The sequence below is a fragment of the Eptatretus burgeri genome, chromosome 4, assembly GCF_056783735.1.
Source record: "Eptatretus burgeri isolate ZD-2024b chromosome 4, Ebu_testis_v1, whole genome shotgun sequence".
NCBI lineage: Eukaryota > Metazoa > Chordata > Myxini > Myxiniformes > Myxinidae > Eptatretus > Eptatretus burgeri.
The window spans coordinates 48,760,867-48,783,853 of NC_140964.1; the positions used below are offsets into that span (position 1 = coordinate 48,760,867).

The 22,987-nt window shown below is 38.9% G+C and overlaps 1 protein-coding gene across 10 annotated transcripts in view; it reads left to right on the top strand.

The window, feature by feature from the left end:
- LOC147027990 (uncharacterized) overlaps positions 1 to 15,769 on the top strand; it is a 29,792-nt gene extending 14,023 nt beyond the window's left edge. For 9 of the 10 annotated variants that reach the window (XM_085877895.1, XM_085877901.1, XM_085877898.1 and 6 more), the window contains 9 exons: positions 2,688 to 2,855; positions 5,900 to 5,935; positions 7,013 to 7,094; positions 8,109 to 8,233; positions 8,623 to 9,626; positions 14,327 to 14,400; positions 14,506 to 14,621; positions 14,793 to 14,939; positions 15,281 to 15,769. In XM_085877895.1, the coding sequence (XP_085734021.1) occupies positions 2,688 to 2,855; positions 5,900 to 5,935; positions 7,013 to 7,094; positions 8,109 to 8,233; positions 8,623 to 9,626; positions 14,327 to 14,400; positions 14,506 to 14,621; positions 14,793 to 14,939; positions 15,281 to 15,379 (1,851 nt within the window). In that variant the 3' untranslated portion in view covers positions 15,380 to 15,769. Of the gene's footprint in view, positions 1 to 2,687; positions 2,856 to 5,899; positions 5,936 to 7,012; positions 7,095 to 8,108; positions 8,234 to 8,622; positions 9,627 to 14,326; positions 14,401 to 14,505; positions 14,622 to 14,792; positions 14,940 to 15,280 lie in introns of those variants that run through there. The other variant, XR_015057360.1, reaches the window with a different exon arrangement.
- The last annotated feature ends 7,218 nt before the right edge of the window (positions 15,770 to 22,987 follow it).

A 22,987-nucleotide genomic window follows, 5' to 3' on the forward strand; every position in this document is an offset into this window, starting at 1 on the left:
TGAGATGTAATACTTACCCGTATCTAGATAATTATCATTTAGGTTTGCCAGTTTGCATGCGATCCAGACAGGTGGCTGTAATAAAATAATTTTCCAAATCCAGTTCGATATTTACTGAGTACCAACATGACATGAAGGTGTTTTGGTTTCCTTGGGGACCATCATTTTGAGGGAGAGCAGATGGAGAAAGCAAAGGGGGAATCTATAAGGAAAGTGTTATGGAGTGTTGTGGGTAGTTGTAAAACTTTTGTCCACTTAATTTATTCAGTTCTTTATAAATCATGTTGTGTAATAGGTGGTGCTTTGAGGTACAACAGGAAGCTAAATTGTGATTTTGACCATTTAGATTTTAGACCAATAATTCTGAATATGTGAATTTAATAGATTAGGCCAAATTTCTGAAAATGGCTCATTTAAAACTTAGAGGGGCATTTTTGAGTAGAAATTGGAAACGAGACTGCTTAATTTATTTTGAGGGTGCTGATCATGAAAAAAAAAATAGGATACCAGGCTGAAATATTGGTTTTTGACCCTCAAAATTGAAAAACAAAATGGCCACCAAAACCACATGAATGTATCACTGACCAGCAAAACGTGTTCAGAGTTACAGCCCGGACCTGTAACTCTGAAAGTATTAACACTAGCTTTAAAATTTAAAGACGTAAATGTTCAGAAAAATATATCTGCCTGAAAAATATACAAATTATATGTTGTGACTTTTCTTTGCAAAAGAGTTTTTAAAATGTCATAAGTTGGCCTTTAATATCAAATTTGGAACAAGTCTTTTTTCGTAACAAAATTGATTTGTTCTTTGTTTTCAAACTACCATTCATCTCTGCCAGGGCAACTGTCACTGGCAGAAGTTCATGCTTCAGAATATTATCCATATCAACAGTACATGCAGCTACATATGATGTGACGAGACGCTGTAGAACATAATATATATATTTTTTGTCTGCTTTCATTACAGTTATGTTGTTCTTTTTCAGTGCTAAGCTATTCAATATCAGAGGTTTTCAAATATCAGAACATTGTTCTTCCTAATGGTGTCATATATGGATTGAGTTGCTGGTGTTCCTGGTTGTCCAAGACTGGTCTTTTCAAACTAATTACAGGATCCATCACCCACTAGCATCATTAACAGTCTGAAAAATGAAGAAAAAACTCCCCAATAATTAATGTTCATCCTTTTATGATGCTTTGCTGTCTTCAGTTAATAAGTTAGTAACTCGCTGGTATTCAGCTGCATATTTTTGGTATATCATGCATGAACCTTTAAAATGAGAATAAAAAATATGGGGTGCAGAACAGAAAAATGACTGCTCCCTTAAAATCTGTCCACTGAGAGTTATCTACCCTGACTATCGGATGACATTTGTGTGAGAGCTTTTATGTCAGACTGTCACACTTAACGTAAGAATTGTGTGCTTACCTGCATAAGTTATTGCCTGATGTCTTTAGAAATAACATTAAATGTTGTATTCATTAACTTATGATTCAAGAAAGCAAAATACTTTATCCACAGTTGGACCTGACTCAGCCAGGACATCATTCAAAGGAAAAGGGACTGGTCATTATATTATTAAAATCTTTAAAGTAAAAAATCAACAAAATGGAACATTAAAATATTACATATTTCATTCTTGAGTTTTCTTGTAGATAGCAACACATGTCTAAAAGTCTAATACTGACAATATATTAAAATATTACAAACTCATTTATTTTTATTTTAAAACATTTTATTTTATATCATTTTCAATTATTTGGTAACACGACTTTGCTGTATATGTTCATTAACATTCATTATATTTACATGGAAAAGTACAAAGTTTAATAAAGAAAACTCCTTCCTGTGTTGATTGAAATATTCAAAATTTAATATTATTGGCCTGCAAATGACATTTTTAGCTCTTTTGCAAAGAAAAAAAAATTATATATAATTTGTATATTTGTCAGGTGGATTTGCACTTTACAAGCCTGGTGTTGGCTTAATGGTTAGGGTGATGGGCTTGGGATCTGAGGGTCCTGAGTTCAAATCCTGCTCTTTCCATTGAATTAATACCAGGTGGGCTTGACTCAGCCTGTCATCTTTCTGAGATTGACAAAATGAGAACCAGCTTGCTGGGATCATTGAGCCATTCAAGTATCTTGTGTTGGAGTGGGTGACCCATGGAGAATTGTGCCCAATAGCCCAGGAGACTGCTTTGGCAGCACAAACACTGTACAGGGTATGGTCCCTATGGATGGATGGATATGCACTTTCTTAACATTTATGTCTTTAAATTTCAAAGCTAGCACGAATGCTTTCAGAGTTACAGGTGAACACGTTTTGTTGGTCAGTGATACATTTACGTGGTTTTGGTGACCATTTTGTTTTTCAATTTTGAGGGTCAAAAACCAATATTTCAGCTGAGTATCCTATTTCGTTTTTTTCATAATCTGCACACCTGTATTAGGTTAGAAAGACTGGATACCAACTTCTATTAAAAAATGAACTTTTGTTAAATATTTTCAGAAATTTGGCCTAGTTAGTCTATAATGGAAAAAAAAAAACACTCGTCTCATATTCTTTCTGGACAAATCTTGTCTTACTATTTCTCATGGAATGCAAGTCATTTCCGTGTTTAGTCATGCTGTAGTACATTATTCTTTCACCCCTCTGCTTGTCGTTCTTTCCCTGCCCCCAGTGGTCACACATGGCTCTTATGGACACACTAATGGAGTTTAATTGCCAATCCCTATGTCCCACACGCCTCTCCATATCTGCAGCCTCTCGTCTCTCACCTACGCCTCGTGCTCCCATGCCACCTCATAACCCGAGTTGGGAGGCTGCTCTGCTTCACTGGGTTAACATGGTAAGAGAAAAGGGACCATTAATTAAGTTGGTGGAATAAAACAAGACACAGGTAGAGTATTTTTTCTGTTGAAATTACCTTTTATTAAAAATAAAAAAATCCAAAATAATAAGAAGAGGTTCATTAAATATGAGTTGTTTAAGTGTGAACTGCACTTTATTTATTTATTTATAACTTAGCATGTATGTAGCATTAACAGGCAATCACCATACTGTGACGGCAACAATTTGTAAATTTGAACCTACTTGATGTTTTTAGTTGACCATAAATTCAATAATTATTACCTGTATTGTGATTTCATTTGCTGCAATTTTGATTTTCAGCTGACATGTTAAGGGGAGGGGGGGAGGTGCATGGATATAGGTATTCATTACAAACACTATGAAGACAAATACCCTTAAAATGATTAATCTACCTAGATTACGCTGCCTTCCATAAACAATATTCCATGTCAAATTGCAAAGAAAGCCATGAGTTAAATGCATAAAAATGGCAAAATCATAACTTAGCTGGGAGCAGGTGTGTGGCACTGTCACCAATAAGCATTATTTTGGTGCTCATTCCAGGCAGATCAAGGGCATTTTAGTTGAGTAGGCCTATGAATTGTGGACTGGGAGCATGTGTACTGTATACTCTACCAGGTGAGGTAGGCGAGGACTTCCTTCCTGAAGGTCATGTTGCCAACGATGTGATTGTGGCTGTGGGTAATTCTCATGAAACTATGTTTGTTTGTTTTTGTTTTTTTTGTATACCAAGTTAAGGATCGTCGAAGAGCTAATATACAGAAACATGTAACAAGGCAGGAGACAAGTTGGGCTGAAGAGGGTAGCACAAAATTGTGAGGAACAAAGACAATAGGATATCAATGAAAGGGATGGGGCAGGGTACACGGGGTAAACAAGATGGGATGACAGAGACTTTCAGGAAGGAAAACGGGGAATATGAAGGGAGGTGCATTTGGGGTGGATTAACAAGGGTAGAAAAGATCGTGGTTTTCGATGGGGGTAGATGCGAGATGGTGGTGAGCAGCTGTTTTGGAGACCTGGAGGGAGGAATGGGATTGAAGAGAGTGTGGGAGTTTGTTCGAGAGGTGGGAAAAAAAGAGGAATGAAAGAGTGAAGGTGAGCAGTGATTCTTGATTTTGGCAGTTTCACCAGAAGGGGTTTTCTTGGCGGACATTGAGTGCCCTGAGGAAATAAAGGAAGGTCAGATCACAGCAGAGCGGGGGGGGGGGGGGGCGGCAAAGCCAGAAAGAAGATGGTGGAAGACAAAAAGACCACAGACCTGCCTCCGGTGGGAGAGTGACAGACCCAAAGACGCAGCTTCATCGCGGGAGACACCAATAATCCTAAAAGCCTTGGTTTTCACAGCATAAAGTCGAGCGAGTTGAGAGTCAGGAGCATCATCATAGAGGGGGGAGCAGTACTCCATCAGACTGTGGATCAAAGCTTTGCCAGTGGTCAGGAACTCAGTGTGCCAAGGAAGGACTTTACACGACGTAGGATGCTCAGTCGGCGACTGGTTTTGGAGGCTGTTAGGAGGAAATGTGGCTTTCCCAGGAAAGATCATGGCAGATAATGAGACCCAAAAGCTTGAATGAAAGTACATGGGGGGGGGGGCATGGGCGGTCCAGATGGTCCTTTTGGAGAGGCATGGTGAGGGTGTGAGATTTTTCAGGATTGAAAGACGTATTACATATTCCAAGTGTTTGACCAGCTTGTGATTTTATCCAGGTCTGCAGAGAGTGAAGAGGCTGCTGCCTACCAATCTGAGGGATAAGAGAGGGTGAAGTCATCAGCAAAGAGATAAAGAGGATGTTCCATGAAATCTGAGAGATAATTGTTGAAAACTAGAAAAAGCACAGGGCCAAGAACACTGCCTTGAGGAACTGCAGTCTGGACGGGAAGAGAAGATCAGGGAGCTCCATTAAGAGCCTCGCGTTGACTGTGATAGGAGAGGAAGTCTGTAAGCCATGAGTGGAGATTGCCTTGGATACCATAAGAAGAGAGTTTGGTGAGCAGTTTGGGATGCCAGATCATCTCGAAAGCTCGCGATCTGTCTCGGGAGATGGCTCTGATCTCATGTTTGGCATTTAGGACCTCCATCCAGATTTGTTTCCAGATGTTTTGAATCAAAATCCTCGCTATTGCTGCCTTCAGCCAGACTTGAATCCACAACATTTGGGAAATGTTCCAGTGTCTGTACTCACTCATATTTGTTCTATTCTAAGCTTTGTGGATGGATTTAGACAAAACTTGGTGGACAGGTTGGGTGTGTGACAAGGAATAATTAATTCAATTTTAGTGAAGATCCGAATCCAGTTACGATAAATTTTTAGTGACTTAGCCATTGAGAGATAGGGCCAAAAACGATGCATAGCATTATATCTCAAAAAGTTCTCGATTTAATATGACAAAACTTGGTGGATGAGTTGGTTAGGTGACAATAACAATCTGATTCGATTTTGGTTCAGGTCCGAATCCAGATCGGTGGGATACAAAACGTAAACTGTTCAGCCTGGCGGAGATATACACTCTATTGCGTGCCGTTGTAGTTTGTAATGCAGTTAGTCTTGGATCTATGCAAGCTTAATTGGTGCTGATGTCTTTTGTCTCTTTATGTCATGCTCACCTGTTGGTTGGAAACTATAATTTAATCCAAGTTGTGATTAAATATCCAAAGATTTTCTGAGTGTTCTTAGTTCCAGTTTTCTTCACTCACTATCCTTTTTACACTTTTATTTGTTTGAAGATGTTTTGGTAATCTGTAAATGGGTCTTTTCTTTTTTTTGATGAGAAAACTCTTGTTAAGTAAGAGATGAGGTATTTCAATGCTGTAGTTTATAAAATACTTTTTGGTAAGTTTTCTCTCTTGGTTTTTATGTAGACCATTGCAGTTGCAATAATGATGTAAAAGATCCATCAGTTTAAGTATTTGGTGTGGTGCATTTGTGTAGATGTGTATTGGACATTGAATGAATTAGGCTGATTCATTTCTGCATGTTTGGTACTCAAGGCTGATTACTTTTTTTTTCCATCTTTCAGGTGGTATGCAAGGCGTATAAGGACCGAGATGCAGAGGTAAGCATTTAAATTATTTTTAAAGGACACAAAGTTCATCACTTGTATGGTGAGAGACACTTTGTCTACATCTGTTTTGGTAATCTGCATATAAAAGGAGCCCAGCTTCTCTGTTCGTAATTCTTTATTCTGAAGAGTTTCTGCTGTTGTACAATAATCCAAATGGTACCGTTGGAAAGGTAATAATCCATTTAATTGGTTGGAAAGCTAAGAATCTATTTACTTGGAACCAAGATTTGTGTCCGTTTAATCATGAAGACTCCGTTTTAAGAGCCCATGTTTCCGGGATTGAGGCAGAAGAAGTGAGAGCTCAATCTTAAATGTAGCATTTCCAACGGTGACATTTGTTTTGGTTTGAAATTTTGTTTTGGTCTTCCTGTGACAGCAGGAACCCATCACAAGGACATGGAAGGAGCACACAAACAATAACAACCACAACTAGAACAGCACTCTATAGAGCGCATACCTTTGCCAGGCTGAACAGTTTACGTTTTGTATCCCACTTATAGGCCGGATCTGCACCCGGACCTAAACTAAAATCTTATCGGCTTGTTCTTGTTACCTAACCAACTCATCCACCAAGTTTTGTCATAATCCATATACTACTTATTGAAATATCATGCTATATATAGTTTTTTTGCTTTAAAAAGGTGAAGGTGAAGAATTGCTTCAAAAAAATTTTCTTTTATTTTAATTCTCGTATCTTAATCTGGATCCTCACCAAAAGCCAATAAATTCGTGCTTGTCGCACACCCAACATGTCCAACAACGTTCGTCCGAAGCCTTCCAGAACCTTTTGAGATAACCTGCTTACAGACGGGTGAAAACATAACCTTTGTCCACCTTTTGTGGCAGAGGTAATTACGTGTTATAAAATATCCTTTTGTCGTGTGTTTCACTCGATTTTACATTCTCATTGACACTCACAGATACACATGCAATTTGTGAAGTACAACTTGTATTTTTTAAACATACCAGTGAAGTGATAGAAGACATGCCTAGTACATGCATAATTGAAGTTATTCCTCCCCACCCCTCTTCCCTTTCCAATACCTCCTTCTTCCTTGCAACAAACAGCCTCCTTCCGTGCAGAGTATTGAAGATCTCTCTGATGGACGTGCCTTGCTCGCAGTGATAGAGCACTACACCAAACCGCTAGGTACCTTTTATTATATATCCCTGACCTTCGATTGTATTTGTGCTTAAGATTTGTGGGCATCTTTCTTTCTTGTAATTCTATAACATCCGTCACGAATGCCTGAACCTTTTTTTTTTTTCCCCTCCTATGCAGATTTGAGGCTCATGGAAGAGCACTAAAATGGAGGATTAAGAGTTAACATACTGATGGTGAGGCAATGGGGGAACAGGTTGACATGGGATATACGAATGAACAAGTGAGCAACCTGCCGGTTGGAGTTAGGTTCACAGGTTGAGTGGGTTAGCTGTGGTAGAAATGGTCTGACCTTTCAAAATGGTTCTGTATAATTTCAGTCATGCAGTTTACACAAATAGATGGTGAAGGAGGTGGGGTGGAGTGGTTTTCATCTCATGCTTATAAGGTGGGATGATAGATCGGATTATTTATATTTGAATACAAAAATCTCGGCTTGTGGCTTTGGATAAAATGGCAACCCAGTGACAATGGGGCCACAGTGGGACACAACCAAGCGGAGGGGAATAAAATACAGTAACCCGCATGTAAGTGGGTTTAATTACAGAGATATTGGGGATAGAAAAGATCATAGGTAAGGATTGGAAATGAAATGATTGTGCACCACTTGCTGTGAAGACTGGAAGGGAAGAATAGGACTGAACTGTATCTGGAGGGTAGTTCCACAAATGGGGGAAAAAACAAGTTTAGGAATGGCTTGATTCGGAAAGCCTGTATTTTGGGAGTTTAACCAGGAAGAAAAATCCACATGGGAGATATCTGTAATGTTGAGATATTGGCAATACCAAGAAAAACAACACCAGGAATATACATTCCCCCTCCCCCAATGCTTGGAAAGTTTTGATGTATTTAAAAAAAATTTTTTAACATGACATTAAAATTATTTCATTGTTAAAAATATGGGTTATAGTGAGATCCCTCATACGTTAAAATGGCTGTGTGCTACAGTGGGCCTGTAAGACAAAAAATATACTACTTATTTAAATGTCCATCTTTCCTCAGACAGACATAGTGGATCGTCTGTGTCTGAATGCCTTTGTCTCCTGGAGGACACAGCACAATCTCTTATTGGTCGGACCTGGCACCTGACACGTGCTGATTGGCTGCTTTCTTCAAATCGGCTAAAGGCATGTATGTCGGTTACTACTTATGGTGTCCATCTTTTCTTTCATCTCCAGTTGTAAACTTGTCTACTTTGTTTCCCATCAATTTGTTGCATCAACCAGTGAGACTTTTTGATTTTGGGTGGTGGGACTTGTTCTCACCTCTTCCAACATCATTTCTTTCCTCATCTCTTCCTGGTGTAGACTTTACCCTTTCTCTTCTTTTTGTGGTCCAGCCTTTTCCCCCTTCATGTACACCCCCCAAACCTTTCCACTTCATAACTCTTCTTTTTCCCCCCACCACACTGTCCCCCTCCCATTTTCCAATGCTTTTCTCCTTGCCACTCCCTTTCCTTGTTCATTCAATTATATAATGTGCTTCACCTCTCCTCCATACTCCATGTATTTCGTAGGTTAATATGCTCACCTGTGTGGCTGAAATCTTTCATGCTTTGGATGGTGAAAAGGAGGAACAAGAAAAGGAACAGGAGAAACAAGAAAAGGAAAAGGAAAGTGACAGTTCTCCTCCTCACACTAATTCTTCATCGCCCCTAAGTGGTTATCATGATGATGTGACAGACCCAGATAAGTCTTTGGAGTCAGAGAATGAAGTTGTCAGGGTGGCAAAGCACAATGGACAGGAAGACATTTCATCACAGCTCTCATGGTCATCAGAAGTGATAGGAAGCAGCAGGAAAGTCACAGCAGGAAATCGCATAACTCGTGATAACCCAGTTGTGTCTCCAGGAATGGCATGCAAAACTGGAAATGATGCCACAGAAGTAACAAATGGCCTACATGATGATGAGTTTTCTGCAGCAGTAACAAGGCTAAACACAGAGGTATTGAAGCGCCAAAAAGAGCTTGATGAGCTAGTCATCACAGCAACAGTGCTGGGGCAGAAAGACGGTGTGGACTTGAGCCAGAATCTTGAAATTCTGAACAATCGAGCAAGAGAAGTAGGCACTGAGGTGACAAGGTTGCTGAAGAAACAAAAAGAAGTGATGGAAATGTGGGGTACAGGTTTGGAACAAGGACGAGGTCATGGTCGTGGCCAAGGTCGTGTCCCAGCACGCCTCCTCCGGCGGATGGGCCGTGGACGAGAACCGCAAAATCTCAAAGCAACACACGGTCGTCAAGCGGTGCTCTCGGTCTCTACCCCCGACCTTCGAACTGGTGCTGGTGAATCGTTGATGAAACCTACGGTTAGTTCTCTTCAAAGATCAAGGCTTAGACCTGCAAAATCCAGTGGGAACCTTCTTCTACCTGAACTTCGGATGCCAGTGAAAAGCTCTTCACAGTCAAGATTGCATCTGGGAAGAGACAGCAAATTAACAGATGCTCGTTCTCGAAGGTCCAACTCTCCAGCTAAAACTCTTCATCGACGGGGAAGAGCAGGAGATGGAGCAGAGAGAAGGTGGGAATAAATGTGGGTATAAATGGGTATAAATTAAACAAATTCAAAGCGATCACAATTGAATGAATTTTTTGAGATTTCTTGTGGCACTGACTTTTTCTGGTTAAGTTGAGGCATTTCTCTGTGTCAATAATATAACTTTTAGGAAATGTACATTACTGCTTTTTGTGAGAGGCGAGTGAGTGAGGCCTCAGGGAAGTACGTTTACATTTTACGACTGAGTAAATCTGCCTGATGCAACATGTAATGAAAGCTAGATTGCTGAGACATTTTGTTAGGCACTGTTAAGCGAGACTTTGAGGTGGGAGTTTTTTTTATTACCGTATTTTTTTTGGTGTATAACTCTACCCTCCCCCCCCCCCCCCCCGGAAGTGCGGTCCTCGACTTGTTCTCAGACTCGACTTATCTATGGTTTAAGACATTGAATTGCATATAATAATTTTTTTTGCAAAGTATATTTTCTGAAATAAATTGTATAATTGTTAATTTAAAACACTACAGAAATCATTGCCCAGAACATTTGCCATTTGGGTGAGCAATTAAACATTAATCTGCTCACTGATACACGTGAACTTATCCAATCAATCAATAACTATAAAGTTCATTGAACACGATTTTTCTGTGTTAATAAGCGTTTAAGTGTATACAGGAGGGCCTTGCCATTCATGAGGGTTGCATTCCTGAAAATCCCCATGAACCACAATTCCACGCTGTGCAAACTTAGAGGGTAATGGGGAAAATAGGGTTCGGAATTTCAACTTTAAAATTTGTCCAAACCATACCCTTAATTAACATGTTTGTGCATTGTTTTTGTACTATTATTTTCATGAATAAATATTATTAAGAACATAAAATAAAGTCTAATTTTCCATATTGAGGACATAAAATAAACTCTTATTTTTCTGTATTAAGGACATGCATAAAGTATTATTTTCCTGTATTAAGGATATAAAATATAGCATAATTTTCCTGTATTAAGGATATAAAATAAAATATTATTTTCCTGCATTGAGGATATAAAACATAGTATAATTTTCCTGTATTAAGGATATAAAATAAAGTATTATTTTCCTATATTAAGGACATAAAATATAAGGTTGTCGATCCAGTCGGTAAAAAAAATTTTTATTTTTATTTTTAGAAATTTGTTCTACCCTTATTATCAGTTTTTCCGTCTATGTTTGTCTGTCTGTTTGTCTGTTCGGTCCAGTGCTCCGTTAATACAATGGCGATTTTGATGAAACTTGGTTGGTAGGTTCATACCATGACCTAGTTGTGTGCAAATGAGAACCGTTGCTATGGACACCACCGTTGCCAAGCAACAGGACTTTGAAATTTTTGAAAAATCATAAAAAATTAATTTTTTTCAAAAATCGGGCCACGAGCGACTATGGGCAGTACATTCAGCCATATTGTCAAAAATTTCCAGCTGAATCCTATGAAAACTGTCGGAGAAGATAGACTTTGAATGAACTCTGGTCGAAAACAATAAAAAAACGAAGTTCGTAATATCTCAGAGACTATGAGTCAGATATACATGAAACTGGTATGGTAGGTTCATGGTATGTCCAAGTTATGTGGGAGAAAGAACCGTTGTTATGGACCCCTCCGTTGCCTAGCAACGGCCGAAAAACCTCTAAATGTGGGGGTATTTTAACGAAAAAACCATCTGCAGCATTAACCCTTGAAGCTAGAATCATGAATTTTCTTGTGCTTAATCCTCAGGTCATTCCCCATCGAACAGGCCCATTGTGTCAGGTTCTATTGGGTAGGCGACTACCCATGTCTGCCTACCAGCTTGTAGTATTATTTTCCTGTATTAAGGACATAAAATATAGTATTATTTTCCTGGATGAAGGATGTAAAGTTTTATTTTCCTGTATTAAGGACGTAAATAAAGTATTATTTTCATGTATTCAGGACATAAAATATAGTATTAAGGACATAAAACATCGTATTATTTTCCTGTATTAAGGATATAAAATATGGCATTATTTTCCTGCATTAAGGACATAAAATATAGCATTATTTTTCTGTATTAAGGATATAAAATATAGTATTATTTTCATGTATTAAGGACATAAAATATAGTATTTTCCTGTATTAAGGACATAAAGTATTATTTTCATGTATTAAGGACATAAAATATAGTATTATTTGCATGTATTAAGGACATAAAAAAGTAATATTTTCCTGTACTGTATTATTATTTTGTATGCAGCCTTCGGCTGCTGGTTGCATCATCTGGATGTATTTTAACAGGTGAAAAGGTTTGCCTGCATGTACACAACCACTTACACTCTGAAACCCTACAATAGAACAAGCAAGACATGGAATAAGAAGCTGTGGTGTTAATATAACCTCTTTCCTGGGAGTTTACTATCATTTTGTGTGCAGCCTATGGCTGCTATTTGCATCATTGCTGGCAGCACAGCTGTGCCACTGATGCCGTACCCCCAGTTTCCATTAAGCTGTTATGCATTTTGCCAACATCGGAAAGATGACAGGCTGAGTCAACCCACCTTTTATTATGTAACGGCCCTACATGGGCTCAAACTCAAGACCTTAAACCAGCCAACTTAACAATAAAGCTAACACCAGGCTCATTTGCTGTATTCAGGATGTAAAATAAAGTTTAACTATTTTCTTGAGTTATTAAGATCATGAAACTTACCTTTTAATAATAACGATCATGTTCTATGAACACTTTAGGAGATTGAGGCTTTATCGATGACCATAGAACGCAGTGTAAATCAGTATCGTACACACATAGCCATATTAGTGTCCTTTTCTTCACACCAAGACATATGTCACGCCCTCTCATACTATGTATCAATACATTGCATTGTTCTTGGATGTACGTATTATGGGGACAATTTGTGTTCTACAGTGTTCAAGTATATAATTCTGTATAAATAAAGGTTTAAAGGTGCATAAATAAATTCTGGGGTTTACCGCCATTTTCCCCAGTGTCTATTACACCACCCTATCTAACACCTTACATTAGTTCTTCACGCATGTTATTTGTGTAATTTATAACATCCTTAAAAACAGCAAGGTTCCTGTTTGGAATGATTTTCTGTTTTGTTTGACTGCCAGACAGAGTAAAAATATTATCTCACTCCTCTCTGTGCATGTGCGATCAGGACGAATTCTGAGACGATGTATGCTGAAACGACAGACTTGGCTTCCTATTCATGTTCCAAATTGTATTCAAAATATAACATTCAATTTAAATAAGTTATGTCTTGATCATAAACTGATGATCAGAAACTGATAAAAAGGAAGGATGGATGATTGATAACCGATTAATTAACCTTGCTTTTCACTTCACGTGTGCGGGGTCGTGAGCACATACTCACCAATTACGTTTGAGCCATCCCTTTCAATCCTATTCATGTGTCTATCCTTACTATTTCATCTCAAAATGCCTCCTGTAAAGTCACAAAAGTCATACACGGCTGCTTTTAAGTTGGAAGTTGTTAAGTTCGCTGAGGAAAATGGTGAAAATATGACTGCGCACTGGAAATACATTGTCAGCGAGAAATATGGTTGGGACCGGCGTAAAGTGAAGGATACCTTACAGACTACTAATAAAACCAAGAAGGCTAATCGCTGGTGCAAAGTAAGGTGGATAAACATTGAGTGCTTGTTTTACAATGTCAGGTGTTCATTTTTTTTTATTAAGGAGTAGTGAACTGTGACAAAATGTAATGTGCTATGAGCCATTGCTGATAATGATTCTGCAGCTTGTTTTAAATACTGTATCTCTATATGATAAACCTGTTGAAAAAATTATTTACATTCCTAATTCATTTGAAAGGTTGTTCCATAAAGTGGTTAAAAAAAATGCATAAAATTCCTCATAAATGTTCATGGCCCTGGAAGAACCATCGTAGATAACGATACGTCGTAGTTGATTTACCTTTGTCTTGTCCTCCAAATTGACTTGTCTATGAATGAAAGGAAGAAAAATGAGAAAAATTATGTAATTTGATTTGTACTCCATATAGACTTGTACACCTAAAAATATGGTAAATCATCAGGCCAGTCCCAAATTGTGTAGAAATGTCAGGAATTGTAAAAGAGAATAACTTGGTCTGACAGCTTGGCACGGCGGTAGCGTACTTGTCTTTAACCTGTCTAGTATGGGTCTGTTTCTCAGCCTGACTCTAAACTGTCTGATTGGTGCCATCTGCAAAGGTGAAGTCAACCTGGTTTTTTTCCTGTCCCCTCATATTAGTTTGTGGATGTTAAAGATCCCACGGTGTCTTTCCTGAAGAGTAGGTGAGGTATCTGGCATTTGACAAATTTAGAAACTGGCAAAATTCCTTCCACTTTCAGTCGATTATCAGGCCTGCTCAGCTCGTTCGTGAAAAGATTTTGGCAAAAACATTTCCCAGCAGACACAATGAGATGGTGCGAATAATTGAGGTCATTGAAGAAATAGGAGACTGTCAGGAAGTGTGACTTTATCCCAGGTGGCTTTGTTGTTTTGCTGCTTTACCTCCTCGCAATATATCCATTCCTGTTCATGTTTGTTCAATTCAATTCTCTCATAGCATTTGGTCTTCTCTGCCCTGATCAAACCCAAATTTAATTTAAAGATCAAACCCATTGGTGGGAGCATATTCTAAACATCGGTATGTTGTAGAATAAATAATTGTTAATCACACCTTGTGAAATGTACTTGCTTTCAGTGTAGACTTGAGAGAACGTGCAGAGGAAGATGGCAACTCCATGGAACAATACAACGGACTCAACTTGGCACCAGGTACAAATATAAAGGATGGGTTGGATGAGCAGAAGTTGGGGTGCTTGGAATGAGGAAAGCCTGGTTGGTGTCACAAAAAAACTATCGTTTATTTCCATTGTGTAGCTCCTCGTAGATTTGGGCCTTCAAAAGGTTCGAACCGCCAGCTGATTGCCAATGCACTCACCCACTGCTGTTTGCCTTGTCCGTCCGATTCAAAACTTCGCAATCAGAGTTTGCAGGTAATTACAGCTCTCTATAAGCATGTTTGCTCACTTCCAACACGAGTTGTCATGGCTTTCACTCTGCAGGCCTTTGTTAAAATAACAACTTTCAAGCTCATGCAGCTAAAGTCTATAATATTGTCATTAGTCTCACAATATGGAGGACAATGCCTTCTTCTGTCTTTGCAGGCTCTGACAGTGAGCGATGCTCCTCACTTCTTGCTGCTGCTACGTGCACCATCTTGTCGCTTCCGTGCACTCTATGCCATGTGGCCTCTCACCCCTGGCCCCGCGTTGCGATTGGTAGGGAATGGGCCAGTCACCGTCTGGACCGAGGTAATTGGCATGAGCAGATGCTGCTCACATATGCCAAACTTTTGCCAATTAATGGAATCCTGCTTTGTTTTGTTTTCTTTCCATAAAATGTATGTACATAAAGTGAACAATATAGCTTTCTTTCTCTCCATCCCATGAATCATGCTCATAGTGGCCAGGGTTAAAGTCAATTGATGCACACAATTATATTTTTATCATGTGCATGTGTGAAGTTGTGGAATTAATTGTCTATTATTCAATTCCTTAATATCCAAGGACACTTCTGACTGGTTATTTTGCCTCTTGAATTTGTGTACTGTCAGACACAGCCTATCACTCGTTCTGTTATTCCTTGACCACAGATGGGTTACCAAACTTACAAATACAGTTCTGCACAGAAAACCTTCCATCCTGCACTGGCACGCTCCTTGTCTCAAGCCATAGATGCCTTCTCCTTGTAGATTTCGCAGAGGGATGAAGTTCTTCGAAACTCCTCTTATTGCAGCAAACTCAAAAACATATTTGATATCCTACAGTATCCCTCCACACTCCTCTTCATTCAAACCTACTGCCCAGCTCTTGGTAGAAGAGGCACAACCTGCACAATATATTCCCCCTCCCTCCCCCCCCCCCAGGTTCATATCTATTTGAAGGTACAATGTAATATACAGCAATGCACAATGAGTTTGAGTGTGTACAAATTATTCTTTACTCTACTGGTTTGAATGATCGATTGTGTGTTTGTAATGAGTGATTAATTCCTCTTTCCTCGTTTTATGCCTCTCGGCATGCTTGGTGTATTTAAAAATAAAAAAATAAAAAATTTATGAGACAGGATGAGGAACCATCAACCAAGAGCTCCTCTCTGAAATCATTATGGATTTTTGCATCCAGTGTATGTATGGCAATGGTTTTCTTGTTCATCAAATGGGCTTGTTCTTTGCTCTTAAATTAACTCCAGTGGTGAGAGTTAACAGCAGGTGCCAAAAAAACATTTTGAAGGTTTGTTGTCCCATTGAAAAATAAATTCCCTATTTTGCACTTAATAGCTCATTTCAGAAATGCATGAAAATGAGAAAATGCTTTGGGTATGAATTTTTATACCAAATAATTCCTTCCTGCAATGATTTGCTTTTATCTGGATGAATACCTGCTTGTAGCATGGACTATTTTTTATTATAGATAATAATGATATCTATGACTACTTCTGTTGTGTATCATCTCAGATGTCAATCTTCTTCGTCTCTTGATGCCAAGTAATTTTCTCATTACCTCCGCCACCGAAGGTGGGCGGAGGTTATGTTTTTACCCGTCTGTCTGTTTGTCTGTGAGCAGGATGTCTCAAAAAGTTGTGGAAGGATTTGGATGACATTTGGTGGACAGGTTGGGTGTGTGAGAATGAAGAATTGCTTTGATTTTGGGAATGATCCGGATCCGAGAATTGTTTTAAGTGATTCTTCACCATTGCGTGATCGGGATAAAATCACATATAGCATGATATCTCAAAAAGTTATTGATGGATTCGGACGAAACTTCGTGGCCAGGTTGGGTATATGATGATGACAAATTTTTCTGGATCCAGATACACGGAGTTTTTGTATTTTTTTTTTTTAAGTGGTTCTTCACCATTGAGAGATGGGGCCAAAAACAATATATAGCATGATATTTCAAAATGTTGTGGATGGATTATGACAAAACTTGGTGGATGAGTTGGAAGATGACAAGAACAAACTAATTCAATTTTGGTTCACAGGACCAGATCAGGCCTATCAGTGGGATACAAAACATAAACTGTTCAGTTGTTTTGCAATCAAACAAATACTTTGATCACCTGTTTTTTATTTATTGATATTTGTTTTGTATCAGACCAAAACGAGACGTAAATATCTGTGAACTTTTGAGATTATAAACTGTGGTTGAAATATGGAGTAGTTCAATTAACTTTACCACACAACGAAAACTTCTAAATTATTTAAACTACCTTAACATTTTTCCTTGCATCCATTTTGAGTTTATCATCAACAAAGTAGGAAGGTTTTGTTGAGGGGAATAAGAGGTTCAGTGACATTTTGCTTATGGGGATTAAGGAGGATGTTTGAGGAAACACGACCCAAAAGGTTGAAGCCCAAGGCATATTGCATTGACATTACAGGCAGGTCAGTAGCATCTGCCTTTTACCGCCTCTCCTCCGTTCTTGCTCCCTCCGCGCTCTGTCCTCCAATCCTCCAGAATGCACGTATTCTCCCAGTAACCTCTTAATTAAAGTACTCAAAAGCGAGTTTGACTGAACATCCTCAACTCTTTTGTTCTTCTCTTCTCCCATTTGTAGACGTGCCTTCCGGAGACTTCTTTATCACACTTCCCACCATGGCTTCCCTAAAAATTGCCGATGTTGGGTTGTGTGTGTGTGTGTGTGTTATTCACCTACCCCACTCCCCCCCCCCCACCTCTCTATCTTTCTCTCTCTCTCTCTCTCTCTCTCTCTCTCTCTCTCTCTCTCTCTCTCTCTCTCTCTCTCTCTCTCTCTCTCTCTCTCTCTCTCTCTCTCTCTCTCTCTCTCTCTCTCTCTCTCTCTCTCTTCCATCCTTGCTCTACCCCCTCCCAATACAGTGCAGCATCCTCCTCCCACATTTCCTCTCTCTCTCTCTCTCCCCCCTCCCCTCTTTCTCTCTGTCTGTCTCTGGACATATCCGGATGGTGATTATATCTGGACACGCCTGAGCGGTGTTTGTCTCCGGGCAGTATTTATGTCTGGACAAGAGTTTGTCTCCAGACCATGTTTATATTGTGACCGGTAGAAAATAGATTTCAGACACTATTTTGTTTCCATATTCACTGTTATTCCATGCAGAATAATTTTGATGAAAGGGGATTAATTGTAATTGGCACTGCACCACACGTCTGCCTTCTCTTCCTCTTACCTCACACTGTCTTCCCTTCCCCCTCCCTCCTCTCTCCTTTCCCCTCCACCTCTTAACTTTCCCTGCTCTCTCTCCCCCACCCTCCCTCCCCCCTTTAGTACTACCATCAGCAAAGCGACGGGTGGTATTTACGAGTTTCAAAATAAAATCAGCCATTCCTCTACATTTCCTCTGCTGGGTTGTGCTTTTAACAGCAAAGATTCAACCTTGAGCACCAAGGAGCTTTCAAAAGACCTCTGGAATAAAGTTTTGGAAAGGCACAGATCAGGAGATGGATATAAAATATTTCAAAGGCCTTTATTATACTTTGGAGCACAGTCAAGACAATCATTAAGAAGTGGAAGGCGTATGGTACCACCAAAGACCCTGCCGAGATCAGGCTATCCCTCCAAACTGGATGACCAAGCAAGGAGGAGACTTGTCAGAGAGGCCACCAACAGGCCAATGGCAACTTTGATAGAGCTACAGGACTTTATGGAAAGACTGGTCACTGTGTACAAGTGACAACAATATCTCAAGCACTCAACAAGACTGGCCTGTATGGTAGCGTGGCAAGAAGCTAGCCATTACTCAAAAAAAAAAAAAAAAACACCAGAGATTCTGAAGCAATGTGGCAAAAAGTTCTGTGGTCTGATGAAACCAAGATGGAACTTTTTGGCCTGAATGCAAAATGCTACATTTGGCGCAAACCCAACAGAGCACTTCACTGAAACAAACCATCCCCACTGTTGAGCATGGTGGTGGCAGCATCATGTTATGGGGATGTTTCTCATCAGCAGGGACTGGGGCACTTGTCAGGATAGAGAGGAAAATGGAAGGAGGAAAATCCAGAAAAATCCGAGAGGAAAACCTGCTGCCTTCTGTAAGAAAGCTGAAATTGGGATGGAAGTTCACCTTTCAGCATGACAATGACCTGAAGCTTCAATGGAGTGACTCAGGACCAAAAATTTCAATGTCCTTGAGTGGCCCAGTCAGAGGCCCGACCTAAATCCAATCAAAAATCTGTATCATGACTTGAAGATTGCTGTCCATCAATGCTCCCCACACAACTTGACTGAGCTTGAAAATTTTTGTACAGAAGAATGGGCAAATATTGGGCAATCAAGGTGTGTAAAGTTGGTCGAGACCTATCCCAACAGTCAGCTGTAATTGCTGTCAAAGGTGCTTCCACCAAGTATCAACTTGGGCGTGGTGGGCACTTATCCAACCAAGATATTGCAGTTTGGTATTTTTAATTTTCTAAAATTTGTAGAATTTGTTTTTCATTTGGAAGTTGTGGGTTGCGAAGTGTAAATAAAGGTGGAAAAAGTCTGATATAATGCAAATTAATTCCAGGCTGTAAGGCAACAAAAGGTGAAAATTTTGAAAGGTGTAGACTTTCAATCGGCAAAAATACCATTCCAATGTGATAGCCAGTTAAGACGAGGAAAGGCGGATATGCAACACTGACGTGCACACACGGTCTTCTGCCCGGCGGACATCTAATCATGGTAACGCGCTTGCAAGCTTTTGTACCTGGCGTACTTCGACAAAAACAGCTCATCATAAAAACTACCACGGGAGTAATTTGCGTAATCGTTGTCATAATGCGTTATTGCGTTAGCATCACACCCCATCTGGATGAATTTGGTTAAGAAACGAATCAGCACATCGGAATGGCACCACAATTCCTTATAAACGCTGCATGCCTTTCTCATGATGGGCGTGGGTCATTACAAAAATACTTATTTCTGTAAAATAAGAAAGTTTCATAAATATATATATATATATATATATATATACATGTATATCTACATATATATACATGTATATCTACATATATCTACATGTATATCTACATATATCTACATGTATATCTACATATATATATATATATATATATATATACATGTATGTCTACATATATATACATGTATGTCTACATATATATACATGTATATCTACATATATATACATGTATATCTACATATATATACATGTATATCTACATATATATACATGTATATCTACATATATATATATATATACATGTATATCTACATATATATATATATATATATATATATATATATATATATATATATATATATATATATATACATGTATATCTACATATATATATATATATATATATACACATGTATATCTACATATATATATACATGTATATCTACATATATATATATATATATATATATATATATATATATATATATATATATATATATATATATATATATATATATATATATATACATGTATATCTACATGTATATCTACATATATATATATATATATATATATATATATATATATATATATATATATATACATATATATATATATACATGTATATCTACATGTATATCTACATATATATATATATATATATTACATGTATATCTACATATATATACATGTATATCTACATATATATACATGTATATGTATAGGTGACCAGCTGTTTTGAATACCTGGAGGGAAGAGTCGGATTGAAGAGTGCGTTGGAGTTTGTTCCAAAGGCAGGAAAAAGAGGAATGAAAGAATGAAGTTGAGCAGTGATTCGTGTTTTTGATCGTTTTACCAGAAGGGGGTTGTTGGTGGACCTTGAGCACCCTGCAAAAATATGGAGGGGGGGTGGCGAGACAGAGGCTGGGGGGGGCATATCACAGACAGAGGCGGGGGGGGTGGCGAGACCCGAGAGGAAACGGTGAAAGACAGAAAGACCACCGACCTGACCTGCTTGCAGTGAGAGAGTGAGAGACCCAAAGACTCAGAGCATGGGTTTTGGAAACAACTCTCCCCAAATAACCTCGCAAGTACTCCACCAGGGGCGCGTCTCTGAGCATCTCCAGCCGGTGCTCAGCATGGCAGCTCCAGGGTGAAGATTCCATTTAAAATTTTTGTCATTTCAATTTTGTAATTGGGCTTAATTTTAGAGTATCTCAAGGTTATGGCATTTGTGGAAATGAAATAAAGCCATCAACGCTGGTGTCTCCAGCCTTTTAATAAGTATTGCAATGTAACCAGCGATTCATAAGTACTGTATTATGATCAGGTATTCGATGATACTGTATATAAGGAAAGTGAAAAAAAACCAAAAACGTCATCGTTAAGAAATCATTGTGGCCTGTTCCAACTCGAGGCATTGTTAAGCAGGCCGAAGAAAATGGTGAATGCAATGTCAAGGCTCCAGCGAGGTAACCGAGGATTCACCTTAAGACCCCATTGAGAGAAAGGTGGCCAAGGATGGGCCTGATAAGTGAAATAATTAAATAAGGCCGTTAATTATCTTCAAAAGGGGTGTTTTAATTAACCCAAACACCCAATTTTCATTCATGCACTGCCTTTATTTGTATGCAAAGTTTCAGGGTGCTCAATTTCATGGTTTCGGAGTTATGGGGGAGACGCACTGACTGAGTGACACACAGTGACATTTATTCATATAGATTATAAATACAGATTATTCACGAATCCCTTTATTTTGGCTTTGTTTAGACAATAGACAGGCAGGTGACTCTTATTTTCTCCAAGTCACCTGTCTGTTTTGTCATCGGTGGCAATAGTAACAATTGTATGAAGATGTCTCTGTTGGAGGTAGTTGTAGATTTGTAGTTTGGCTTGGTGTAATTGTTTATTTGATTTGTTGTGGGATTGAGATGGAAAAATGTCAAAGATGTTGTGATGGCAATCTGTAAAAGGATTGTGGTGTCATTCCTTCCTACCTTCTTTGGTTGTATTTTGGGTCCCTACATGTTTTTTTCATTTAAAAAAAAAAGGTTTTTTCACTTGTTTAACTCTATTTTTCTTGATCTGGATGCCAACGACATCATATCCAGTAAATTATTTTGAGGGGCATTTACATGAGAACCCCCTGACCCCCCACCCCCCTCAATGATATATATCGTACAAGTGTCTTCCCTCGTTCCCTTAATATCCCATCCAATATTCCCATCCCTCTTGTCTTCATTCAGACATTCTGCTCCACTGTTGTCCTTCACTTTTGCAATCATCTATTTATTTTGTTCAACAACAGGGCAGAATTTTTCTTTTCCCTCTCACCTTTCTCTGCTCCTTCCCTTCTATTCTATCCCCAAGCTCCTGTAATCCTATATCATCCCAATCTTCCTTCCCCTCTCTCACAAACTCTGCTAACCTCCTTTCCTTCTCCTACTGTCCTATTCCTCAATTTCCTCCCTATCTATACATACCCAATAAAGATATATCTCCATTCATATCCTCTTCTTTTCTTTTTCTCAATGTTGGCATTTCCAATTTAAATTTCCTTCCTCACCAACCCTCTCTGTACGTGTAATAAATAGATACCTTAAAAGGGGTCACAAGATCACATCTATTGACACAAGGAAGAGGTACTGCACAATTTACTTGAACAAGAGTAACCATACAGTATATGTAAAGGTGAATTTGGAATGCTCTTTTCAATAACCGGTATGATCCCCTGTAAATCTCAATGACAACATCAGCAGACTGTTCTGGGCCTTTTTCCACCGTAAATTATGTATTTTGTTGTACCTTGCAATCCACAACAAATTTTTATTTTTTTTTTAGATCGAGTTTTACAGGAAACTGTGTTTTACGGGGGAGTTTCCCTCTCCATGTATGTGTAAATACCATTCAACAGGTTGTGGGGCACTGCGGTTGTACTTTGTTTTAAATACGATAAAAAATATATTATGTTTATATGATACTGGTTGACAGGATGGCCTAGATCTAGAAGTATGCACACTAGCCTCTGAGCCGTCTACCATGGGTTTGAATCCCGACCCAGCTACAAACTGTCATACTGGTGTTTCACAAGCAGGGTGATTCATCAATGTGTGTTGTGTGTCGTCACACATCAATGTGTGTTGGATGGGGCGTTAAATGGTCTGCCAGCATTCGTTGGTTTTACATTAAAGATCTCATAATGTCGAGCTATCGCTGGCACCATGGCACAACTAGTCGAATATCAGGTCTGGCCAGTGGGTTGGTCAAGAATTGGGCCAAGCTTTCCTCGGATGACCCCACAAGAACATGGGATAATCGTGGCCAAAAAGAATCCTTGCTGGAAATCGACGCGCTCCTCTTCCATCGTTTTCCCTGTTTGTGGATGTTCATGAACACAGACATTGACAAGTGGCAACCATC